We start from the raw sequence: 12,456 nt of genomic DNA on the forward strand, positions 1-12,456 counted from the left end.
TTGGCCGTTCCAGATTGGGAACGGTCCCGAAACGCTAACAGACGTACGTATGAATTCATATTTTAAATGACACGTATTACTGTATCGCATGTAATTAAAAGTAATTACTTGAGACTGAATGACAGTAGCTGTGATATGAAATGTAACGCCTTTACAGTAACTAAGTACTTTGTAATCGGATACACCTGACACTGCTTAGCCGGCTAGTAACTGAAGTATTGACATTGTTGTTTGTCCGTCTGTAGACGGTGGAGGAAATCGAGGGCGCCCTGGGTCGTGATTTTTACCCCAGTCTGTGTGAGGAGCGCGTGCGCTGGGAGAAGGAGCTCACTGGACTTCGGGAGGAGAACGAGAGTTTGGCAGCGATGTTGTGCAGTAAAGAAGAAGATCTGAACCGCACCAAAGCCACCATGAACGCCATCAGAGAGGAGCGAGACCGTCTGCGCAGACGCGTGAGTGACAGCTCTCCTCAACCCGCATGATATGAAGACTAACATGATTTGTGTTCACCTCCACATCACCCCATCAGCTCTTAACAAAGAGAGAGAATATCAATATCTAACTTGCCCGCTCAATATAGTCCTCATGCTCTTTAATGGACAGTGGTGTAAGTGTGCGCGGTTTGCCTTATTGATGGATGGCAGTACATTTAAAGCAGCATGCAAGCTTGTACACACACACACACACACACACACACACACACACACACACAGCTGACCTGTGGTAGCCGAGCCCAGTCAAACCAACCATCACCACAATGCCAAGCTAGTAATTACGGCCTCGCTGGCCTGCCGTGACTCAAACGACTGTGGTGAGCTTGTTTAAATATAGCTGTGCTTCTGTAGCGTGCTGATGTCACGGCTCGATCATGATGGATCTTTTACTGAACTTAAAAAGCAATGCCGGAGTCCTCGAGCCAACGAACAATAAAAAAAAAATCATTTTCTTTCTCAGTATTTTTGTCTAGATGTTTAAACCGCCTTGAAGCGAGACACATTTACTTGAAGCAAAAGATATTGAATATTTTTTTTTTCTGCATTAATCTTGAAAAAAAAAAACAAGCAAATAAACTAACAAGGTATTTAAATAAATATATATTCTCTGAAAAGACGTAATTTCATCTTACACAATTTTCTAATATATTTTGCTTTAAGAATGTGGTTATTTAATTTATTTAATATATATATATATATATTTTTTTTACTCAATATTTTTACTATAAACAATTATAATTAGAACTTTTTTTTTTTGCATAAATCTTAAAATGTATAAAAAAACTAACAAAATAACAAACGTGTGGTTTTATTTATTTATTATTTTTATTATTATTATTATTTTTTTTTTCATAAATCTTAAATTAAAAAATTATAAAAAAATAACTGAACAGGACAATAAACTAACAATTTACGTAAATATATATTCTCTGAAAATAAATCTTAAAATGTCAAAAAACAAACAAAATAACAAACGTTAAATTTATTCGAAGCAAAGTCGAGACTTTATTCTCCAAATATAAATTTAATTAAGTTTATTTTCTTAATCCTTTGGCAAATTGTGTGGGGTTTTATTTATTATTATTATTATTTATGTATTTATTTATTATTTATTATTATTTAGATTTTTTTTTTCATAAATCTTAAAATAAAGCCAAATAACTCAATAAACTAACAATATACATAAATATATATTCTCTGAAAACAATTCAACAATCTTACACAATTTTCTAATATTTATTTTGCTTTAAGGATGTGGTTATTTTTACTCAATATTTTAAATTTGTACTATATTTTTACTATAAAACGATTATAATCAGAAGTTTATGATGATGGATCTATAATCTTAAAAACATCACCGGAGTCATTGACCAACAAATACTGCAGAAAATCATTTTATTAAAATACCGACAAACATTAAATTTACTCGAAGCAAAGTCGAGACTTTATTCTCCAAATATAAATTTAATTAAGTTTATTTTCTTTATCCTTTGGCAAATTGTGTGGGGTTTTATTTATTATTATTATTATTTTTATTTTTTAAAATAATTATTTATTTTTATTTTGTTATTATTATTTATTTATTTATTATTATTATTATTATTTTTTTGCATAAATTTTAAAAGTAGAAATTTACTAAAAGCAAAATCAAGACTTTTTTTTTTTTTTCATTTATTTTTATTTCTCCTTTGGCAAATTGTGTGTTTTATTTATTTTATTATGAATTTATTTATTTTTTGCATACAATCTTAAAATTCTAAACAGCTCAACAGGACACTAAAGTAAGATACTTAAATCAAGATATATGTCTTTTATCTCACTCAATTTGCAAAAATGTGTATTTTGGTCTTGTGTACTAGTAAAGAAATATACTAGACAAATATAAATAAAACGCTTATAAACAATCTTAAAATCAGATGAATTGACTTGTGAAGCAACTAGAAACTAAACAAGTGACAGTTTTACTTCTCATGTAAATCACATGTTTTAAACATGTTTGGACAGAAACACGGATCATTCGTTGCCGTGTCCGGGTCACTTTGGAAGAGCAACCCACCCCGTGAAGGAAGAGCGTCCTTCTGGATCGATGGTGTCTCTTGCTTTCAGACGCAGCCAGTAATCGAATCTGACTGTCTGTAGCCGGTTAGCACGCTAAATTGATTAGCGGTGAAATGCATGGAGTGAAAACGGTCAAAGGCTTTTACAGAAACAAGCGGGTCACTTCCACGACAGACACTTACCACGGCAGAAACGGCAAACGACCGCCTCAGATTCGTTCTTAATTAAATCTGTCTGGTGCTCGGCTAATTGGTGCGATGCATTGCTCGCTGTTTGCTATTGGGACGGAGTTTATTGCCGACATGATGAGACTATAGAGACCCGTGATCATATTTCTGCCTCTCAGTGTCACTTTGATTTAAGACACAGTCTGTAATGTGCAAGGACAAGGATGAAGACCATTTAGTCACACTTTGCATTAAATAACAGAAGTTCAAAGCAAGTTTAATCTGCCAGCGAATGAGGCTTTTCTGTCGCAGTTATTATAAATCTATTGTGTAATCATTTCTGTTGTCAGTGTGTGTAAACAACTCCGATTGTGACATTCAGATGATTGTGTCATCACAACTGTGAGGGGGGTGTTACTCATTGCACATGTAGCCAATCAGGTCATGAATATATGCAAGCCTTAAAGGTACAGTAACAAAAAAGGTGGAAAATGTGCATTGTTATTTTAGTCAAGGCTTCAATCTTAGTTCTAGAAAGTGTAGGATATGACGTTTTCTTTCGCTCTTCCGTCACCCCGCAGGTGCGTGAGCTGCAAACGCGTCTTCAGAGCATTCAGCCCGGCGGTCCGTCCAGTCCCGGCCGTCTGACCCCAGCGGGTCGACCCATCAACCCCAGCACAGGAGAACTCAGTACCAGCAGCAGCAGCAACGACATACCTGTCGCCAAGGTAACAAAACGTCTTATTTGTCATCTTTAGTCTGAAGTCCTTATTATTATTATTATTATTATTGTTTTTTTTATTTAATATTTTATTTAAAAATTGTATTCTATTTTTACTGAATATTTTAGCTTATTTTAATATTTTATTTCATTTTATTTTATTATTTTAAAATTTTATTACAAATTATTTTATTGTAATTGAATATATTTTAATTTAATATTTTATAAAAAATTGTTATTCTATTTTAACTGAATATTTCATTTTATTTTAATGTTTTATTTTATCATTTTAATATTTTATTTTAATATTTTATTCTAATGGAATATATTTTTTACATATTTTTATTTTATTTAATTTTATTAATTTAATATTTTATTTATTATTGTATTTTATTTTAATTTATAATAATTTATAAAATTATATTTATTTAAATATTTATTTTAACATTTAAATATTGTATTTTGTTATTTAGATATTTCATTCTAATTAAATTTATTTTTTAACATTTTTATTTAATTTTATTTTATTAATTTAATATTTTATTAAAAATTGTTATTCTTTTCTAACTGAATATTTTATTTTAATGTTTTATTTTATCATTTTAATATTGTATTTTGTTATTTTAATATTTTATAAAAAATTATTTCATTTAGATAATTTAATTAATTTATTAATATATTTGTATTTAATTTAATTGTATTAATTTAATAATTTATTTTATTTTAATTGTATTTTAATTTATAAAAGTAATATTTTATTTAAATATTTATTTTTATTAATACAGCCTTAAGTGGATGTTTGCTTTTATAAAAGAGTAGCAACATATAAAAGAAAAGCTAATTTGCAAATGACCATTTTTGTCATGTAGATTTGTAAATCTGAGTTAATGGCCCTATTTGCATATTTACAATGTTTTTTTTATTGTTTGGAGACGATAGTCGAGCATTGAAGCAGATTGTCTAACTAAAAGAATGTTCTGTCACATTCTAGAACCGCATTGTTTTATACAGGATGTTTCACATTACAAGTGGGAAATGTAGCCTAACCTGGGGTTAAAAAAAGACATTAACCCAGGGTTAAGTGATGTGAAAAGCCTTTTAGAACAGATTACATCTTAAAATGTAAAATTAGTAGTCTTTTACCTTCTACACGACACTTAAAATGCTCATTTGTATTTTGAATGCGTTTGTTTGTTTGTTTGTTTGTTTGTTTGTTTGTTTGTTTGTTGCAGGTGGCGGAGCGAGTGAAGCTGTCTAAGACGCGATCAGAGTCGTTATCAGCAGAGAGATCCATCCTGGGCTCTGAAATCAGCAGCATCGGGGTGAGAGAGAGAGAGAGAGAGAGAAATATATAGGTTATGTTCAGAATAGCATACTAGCATACTACTCATAGTCAAACATAGACCGAAAGAGAGTATGAGAAGGATAGTATTGCACCTGTCTCTCTGCAGTCTCTGGCTGTTTGCCCACACTGTATCTGACCCATGAGAGAGAGAGAGAGAGAGAGAGAGAGAGAGAGAGAGAGGTCACCTTCTCGTCTTCAGACGGGGCTCTTTATCCCCTCCTGGCTCTGTTCTTAATAATCCGAGTCAAAGCATTTAATGTGCCATTATTCCCCATTTGCCAAGTGCAGACTGTTATTACGATCTCTGTTTTATTATTGTTACTATTATGAAAATTAAGCTAAAATAAATGACTCCAAATCAAACTAAAATATTATAAAATGGTAAACCTTAACATCCCACCTTCATTACGCCTCTAAAATTGCCACTAGATCATAACGATATCATTAGATGGCAATTAGAAATGTAACGTTGTTCAATATATTTGCATATCAGTTAACGTATGCGAGCAAAATGACTGAATGCAAATGTGAAGAATTACTTATGAACTAATATAGTACGGTCAGAATAAGAACTCCATAATGCATCTAACCTCATATGCAAAATACGTTAAATGCGGAATGTGAGACGCGGAAGAAAATGGCGAGACGTGGCGTGATAGTCAAAAATGCTCGTCTCATGTTTACACAGGAAAACAGATACAAAACGGCATATATGAACGCAAAAATAGACATCTTCAATAAAAAATTTGAGGTAGATCATGTGCTCTTCTTATAAAGTGTGTTGTTAACACTTTATAATGAATTGATTAATAACATTAACAGGCAATTCTAATGAAATTACCTTCAAATAGTTATGAATGTCATGAAAGTTTGATAAAAAAAAAAATCTATATTTCCATACATATTTGAATGTTTTTTAAAATAACTTTCAAAAGTTTGTGAGAGAAGTCTAATGACCTTTGTCATGTATCAAGAATATATATTCTGAAGTAATTTCTAATGCCTGCTTGTGCATCTGTTGTGTTAACACATTAACAGTCTTTAAAAACATTGAGTCATCTTGGCTGGATGGCCACTTCTAGAGAGAGTACCTATAGTACTAAATCATCTCCATTTATAGACAGTTTGTCTCACTGTGGACAGATGAATATGTAACGGCCACTTCTAGAGAGAGTACCTATAGTACTAAATCATCTCCATTTATAGACAGTTTGTCTCACTGTGGACAGATGAATATCTAACGGCCACTTCTAGTGAGAGTACCTATAGTACTAAATCATCTCCATTTATAGACAGTTTGTCTAACTGTGGACAGATGAATATCTAACGGTCACTTCTAGTGAGAGTACATATAGTACTAAATCATCCCCATTTATAGACAGTTTGTCTAACTGTGGACAGATGAATATCTAACGGCCACTTCTAGAGAGAGTACCTATAGTACTAAATCACCTCCATTTATAGACAGTTTGTCTAAATGTGAACAGATGAATATCTAACGGCCACTTCTAGAGAGAGTACCTATAGTACTAAATCATCTCCATTTGTAGACAGTTTGTCTAACTGTGGACAGATGAATATCTAACGGCCACTTCTAGTGAGAGTACCTATAGTACTAAATCATCTCCATTTATAGACAGTTTGTATAACTGTGCACAGATGAATATCTAACGGCCACTTCTAGAGAGAGTACCTATAGTACTAAATCATCTCCATTTATAGACAGTTTGTCTAACTGTGGACAGATGAATATGTAACGGCCACTTCTAGAGAGAGTACCTATAGTACTAAATCATCTCCATTTATAGACAGTTTGTCTCACTGTGCACAGATGAATATCTAACGGCCACTTCTAGAGAGAGTACCTATAGTACTAAATCATCTCCATTTATAGACAGTTTGTCTAACTGTGGACAGATGAATATTTAAAATCTTCCAGATAACTTTGTAACTCTTTCCAGCTTTATTCAAATCCAGGGATGCATTACCGACTGGGCCAATGGGGCCAGTGCCCAGGGGCCCTTGACTGCCCGGGGGGGCCCTGGGCTTTATGGTTGTGCAATCCAGTTAAGCGATCCCCCTGGTCGAAAACCCATAAACCATCTAAACGAAACACCCCCTCCCCCAACAACTTTTGGGCATGAAAACAAAAACATACTCCAATCTCGTTACATTAATTGGATGCCAGGTTTGCCAACTCCTGACTGTAATAAGCTTTTGTTGACATCATTAGCCTAGGGGTTCACAAACGTTTCCCAACCTACACTGTGAATGTTTGATGTATTCAATATGTACAAGAACAACACAATAGTTTGTGTGTCATTAGTTAAAACGGATTGTGTTTGTTCATTATTGTAACTTGCATAAATGCAGGTAATTCCAAAGGGTTCACATACTTTTGCTTGCAACTGTATCTGCTAAAAAAGTGTTCGGAGTACACTAGCATATAGATGACCTAAAATAAACAAAATCTCACATTTTCATTGGTCTTTAAAGAGTGTAATTGTTGGTCCATCAACAGTGTGAGCCCTTTTGATGTGTTGTATGATGTCATTTATCTGTGATGTCATTTGTGTGTGTATCTGCAGGTATCCAGTAATGTGGCCGAACATTTGGCTCATTCTCTGCAGGACTGCTCTAATATCCAGGAGATCTTCCAGACGCTGTACTCACACGGATCTGCGATCTCCGAGAGCAAGATCAGAGAGTTTGAGGTGGAGACAGAACGACTCAACAGGTTTGAAAACACAAACAGATCTTATTATTTTCTGGGGTTCATTCGGGACGGAACGGTGTTCCAGCACCTTCATTCAAGCTCGTTTGTCTATCCAGAATGTTTCTTGCATGCTCCGGTTTTTGTTTGATCCATTTTCTCAAACTCAGTCTCCATTTGGTGAGTGAACTTGCTAAAAAAAATTTCATTACCTAAAAATGTTCATTATTTTGCATCTAAAGCAAAGATGGACCACTGGACCAACACACTTACCTAGCAAATATACAGTGGGGGGTTCTTTGGGAAAATGCCTTTATTTATTTTTTATCCCATGTTCTCCCCAATTTGGAACGCCCAATTCCCACTACTTAGTAGGTCATCATGGTGGCGCTGTTACTCGCCTCAATCTGGGTGGCGGAGGACGAATCTCAGTTGCCACTGCTTCTGAGACCGTTCATCCGGAGATGTAGCGCGTGTGGAGGCTTCACGCTATTCTCCACGGCATCCACGCACAACTCACCACACGCCCCACCGAGAGCGAGAACCACATTATAGTGACCACGAGGAGGTTACCCCATGTGACTCTAACCTTCCTAGCAACCAGGCCAATTTGGTTGCTAAGGAGACCAGACTGGAGTCACTCGGCACGCCCTGGATTCAAACTCGCGACTCCAGGTTGTGATAGTTAGCGTCAATACTCTCTGAGATACCCAGACCCCCCTTTGAATTGGTTTATTAATATTTTTTGTTATCTGAAAGGTCCTGTGATTTACAACGACTTGATTTTGATATTGAATGCTAATATAATGTGTTGCTAACTTCTTTGCATGAATGATTTGTCTTTTGTGTTTGTCTGCAGTCGTATCGAGCACTTGAAGTCTCAGAACGATTTGTTGACGATCACGCTGGAGGAGTGTAAGAGTAACGCAGAGAGAATGAGTATGTTAGTGGGAAAATATGAATCCAACGCCACCGCGCTCAGACTGGCCCTGCAGTACAGGTACACACAAATACATGTTTATTTAGCTATCAAAATTGGTACATTTCATAGTCTTTTATTGTTTTTATATAAAGCTAATCATAATTACATCAACCCTACTCTATAAAGACTTAAATGAAATACCATTCATATTTGTACCGTAGGGGAATTATTAACGATAACTTTTAAACCTTTAAAGACAGAACTACCGTGAGTTCTGAGGTTGTTGATTGTTGGTATATGCTTCTGTTGAAGCCATCAGCCCTATTTTGTTATTTTAAGTCACATAAATGCAGAAGTGATGTTATCTCTGAAAAGTTCAGATTCTAAGCTTTCAAATGATACCTCACATGCTTGACTTTTTAGCGTAAAGTTTTTCCGCGATATAGCCACTATATCCGCCACTTCCGCACTATATCGCGGAAAAACTTTACGCTAAAAAGTCAAGCATGTGAGGTATCATTTGAAAGCTTAGAATCTGAACTTTTCAGAGATAACATCACTTCTGCATTTATGTGACGTAAAATAACAACGCCAGCGTTTAAGAGGTCAATGCTAATAGCGATAATGTTATCTTAACAGTTGCATACTGGATTGCAGTTGATCTTCAGTACAGTTTCAAGTACAAGTTTACATCTATTTTAACCACCTACACTGCAAATTGACAATGTGTTGATTTTCGTAGACAGTCAACAGATACGCATGCTGATTGTCATGACAACAACAAATGTTTAGGGTTAGTTAAAAAAGGGGCTCTGAGGGGGTCTGGGTAGCCCAGCAAGTAAATCCGCTTACTACCACATCTATTGTCGTGAGTTCGTGACTCCAGTCAGGTCTCCTTAGCAACCAAATTGGCCTGGTTGCTAGGGAGGGTAGAATCACATGGGGTAACCTCCTCGTGGTCGCTATAATGTGGTTCTCACTCTCAATGGGGCGCGTGGTGAGTTGTGCTTGGATGACGCAGAGAATAGCGTGAAGCCTCCACACGTGCTACGTCTCCGCGGTAACGCACTCAAGTCACGTGATAGATGCGCGGATTGACGGTCTCAGAATTGGAGGCAACTGAGATGTACAAATCAAGCCCTAGGCGGCAATTATCTGGGTCCAAGCACTTGTGGAGAAGATGACCAAATGAATAAGAATCCAGTTTGACAGAATAGATCGTGTGGATGCTTTGGACACTGTTGTTTTGGGCCAATTTTAACTGCTTTAATCACAGTTGCACAAATAGGATTTTCTTAAGTTAAAGCACCACCTATCATTGGAACATTATGAAATTTAGCATGTGACCTCGTAATGTTCTTTTGTCCATGTGTACCAAGTTTTGATTCGTTTGAATATTGCACTCGCAAGATACAGGCCAGTTAGTCATAATGGACCATACGCAAAAGACGACTTATCCTTCAAACGACTTAACGAATTCAGAAGAGGTCTGTAGATGATGTAGACCAAAAACTGTGTGAATCATACGACCCAAGATAAGTTCGAAAAGTACTTTTTAGACATGATAAAATTTGGATCATGCATTTGGTATGTCCTACGGAGTCCAAAGAAGCCAGTCTTATGATTTTAGGACACATTAATAAGAGGTTCCGTGCTCCGGAGGTCGCATTTGTCGTCATCATTTTTCATCAAAATGTAATAACTTGCTCTGCATCAGTAACGACTTTCAGATGACATTACAAATCTGTCTTTTTTCAACCCCTCCTCTCCTGCCCAGGGACGGATTATGACTTGCAAAAGGCCCTGGTGCCAATTATCTCCAAGGGGGGGGGGTTGTTGTTCAAGCACGGGGAATAACCAAACTAGATCACGCAGCCTTAAAGCAGTCAAGGGGAAGTCAAGGGCCCCTGGGCACTGGCCCGATTGGTCCGGTCAGTAATCCGTCCCTGCCTCTATTATAGCAGGTACCGTCCACGTTCCAGTCAAATGTATGGAAGCCCTGAAGCACTCTTAAAAATTATAATTCACTAGGTGAACATTTATTTTAGTTGTCTTAGTACCTTGCTGAGTCTATGTCCTACAAATATTTTTTTCTCTTTTCTCTCTCTCCAATTTATTTTTTTTAAATCTCAAAAAAAAATAAAAAAATCTGTCTGAAATTTTTTTCCTCCATTTTTTATATATATAAAAAATAAAAAAATAAGAGGAAAAAAAAAATTCAGACATTAACTTTTTTTAATAATTTTTTTTTTATCAAAAATGGAGGAAAAAAATATTTCAGACAGAATTTTTTATTTATTTATTTATTTATATTTATCAAAAATGTTCTCCTTGAGGCAACACATGAGAATATATGTATGCATATATATCTATATATATTATTATTATTTTATTTTTTTATCAAAAATGTTCTCCTTGAGGCAACACATGAGAATATATGTATGCATATATATCTATATATATATTATTATTATTTTATTTTTTTGCTAGCTAGCTAAAAATTAGCATGTGTTACCAACCTTGGCCGGCCAGGTGCCACTATCAGTACTGTTACACTTGAAAACGAATGCCATGTGAAACGTGTAACCTGAGGTGTATTCAATCCATTACCTTCATTAAGATTTGCAAAACAACCTTGTTAGAGTATTATACAACTATAAATCAACAGATCATGTAGCACAGCTGTCTTCTGTCACCTTTTCATGATTTCTGATTGTGGCCGAGGTTGGTACTGCATGCTAATTGTTATCTAGCAAGCAAAAATAAAGAAATAAAAAAATTTAAATAATAATAATTTTCTCATGTGTTGCCTCTTGAGAAGAATTTAAAATTCCCGAAAATAATAAACACATATTATAAATATAAATATATATATATTATTTTGGGATTTATTTATTTATTTTATTTTATTTTTTTTGAGAGGGAGAAAAAACTATTTTGTTTTAGAAGAAATGTATTTGTATAAATTTTTTTAGAAAGAGAAAACATTTTTTTTTTTGTAGGACATGGGCTCAGGAAGGCATTAGACACCTAAAAAAAATATTGCACCTAGTGATTTTGTTTTTTCACTGTGCAGTTCAGGGCTTCCGTACAAGTCTGATGGATAAAATAAAGTTATGACTTTCATTTTTGTTGAATATCCTGTTTCACTTTTTTCTTTATTAGTTCTGTGTTTATTTTGACCTATGACTGGTAATCACAGGCTGATGACATCAGCACATTCCAGCGTCGCAGGACGTCCTGTGGCTGTTTCGCGTCCGGGCCTGTTCTCAGCTTTTGTCTTTCGTTAAATATGTTTCATCAGCCTCTCAAAACATGATGAAAGATCTGCGATAACCTCGACATTCCACTGATGTGTTTATATGAGGTGTCTGTGTGTGTTGCAGTGAGCAGTGTATCGAGGCGTACGAGCTGCTGTTGGCTCTGTCCGAGAGTGAACAAGGTTTGGTTTTGGGTCAGTTCAGAGCTGCTGGAGTCACTGCTGTGGGTAAGACCATAAACACACACACACACACTCACACACAGTCTGCTGCTCTCCTGGACTCAACAGCGCCCCTCTGTTTATCCAATGGAAATCTGTGGTCAAATATGGTACTGCAACTAGCCCTCATTGAGACCCATTGAGACCGAAATTAATCTGCACATTAACGTAGTGCCAAACCAAAGATAACATTAGTATTATTATGATTGCGAACATGGCGAGCACTATCAATAAATGTGTGTGTGTAACAGCATACTGTGTACTTCAGCATTTGACACAATTTACTTATGCACATATGTGTTGTTACCTTGTACTTACATCAAAAATATTAATTCTCTCTTCATTTACTCACCCTCATGCCAACCCTTTCTTCTGCAGAACACAAATGAAGATTTTTAGAAGAATATTTCAGCTCTGTTGGTCCATACAATGCAAGTGAATGGTGAGCAGAACTTTGAAGCTCCAAAAAGCAAATAAAGGCAGCATGAAAGTAATCCAAAAGACTGCAGTGGTTTAATCCATGTCTTTACTTTAAATCTCCACTTTCACTTTCAA

The 12,456-nt window shown here is 35.2% G+C and overlaps 1 protein-coding gene across 1 annotated transcript in view; it reads left to right on the plus strand.

The window, feature by feature from the left end:
* Window positions 1-12,456, plus strand: part of LOC127625141 (colorectal mutant cancer protein-like) — a 132,386-nt gene that overhangs the window by 80,288 nt on the left and 39,642 nt on the right. The window contains exons 7-12 of the mRNA XM_052100233.1: window positions 246-452; window positions 3,301-3,447; window positions 4,673-4,762; window positions 7,374-7,522; window positions 8,358-8,498; window positions 11,807-12,041. Coding sequence (XP_051956193.1) covers window positions 246-452; window positions 3,301-3,447; window positions 4,673-4,762; window positions 7,374-7,522; window positions 8,358-8,498; window positions 11,807-12,041 — 969 coding nt within the window. The remainder of the gene's footprint in view (window positions 1-245; window positions 453-3,300; window positions 3,448-4,672; window positions 4,763-7,373; window positions 7,523-8,357; window positions 8,499-11,806; window positions 12,042-12,456) is intronic.

This window comes from Xyrauchen texanus, chromosome 3, assembly GCF_025860055.1.
Source record: "Xyrauchen texanus isolate HMW12.3.18 chromosome 3, RBS_HiC_50CHRs, whole genome shotgun sequence".
NCBI classification, from domain to species: Eukaryota; Metazoa; Chordata; class Actinopteri; order Cypriniformes; family Catostomidae; genus Xyrauchen; species Xyrauchen texanus.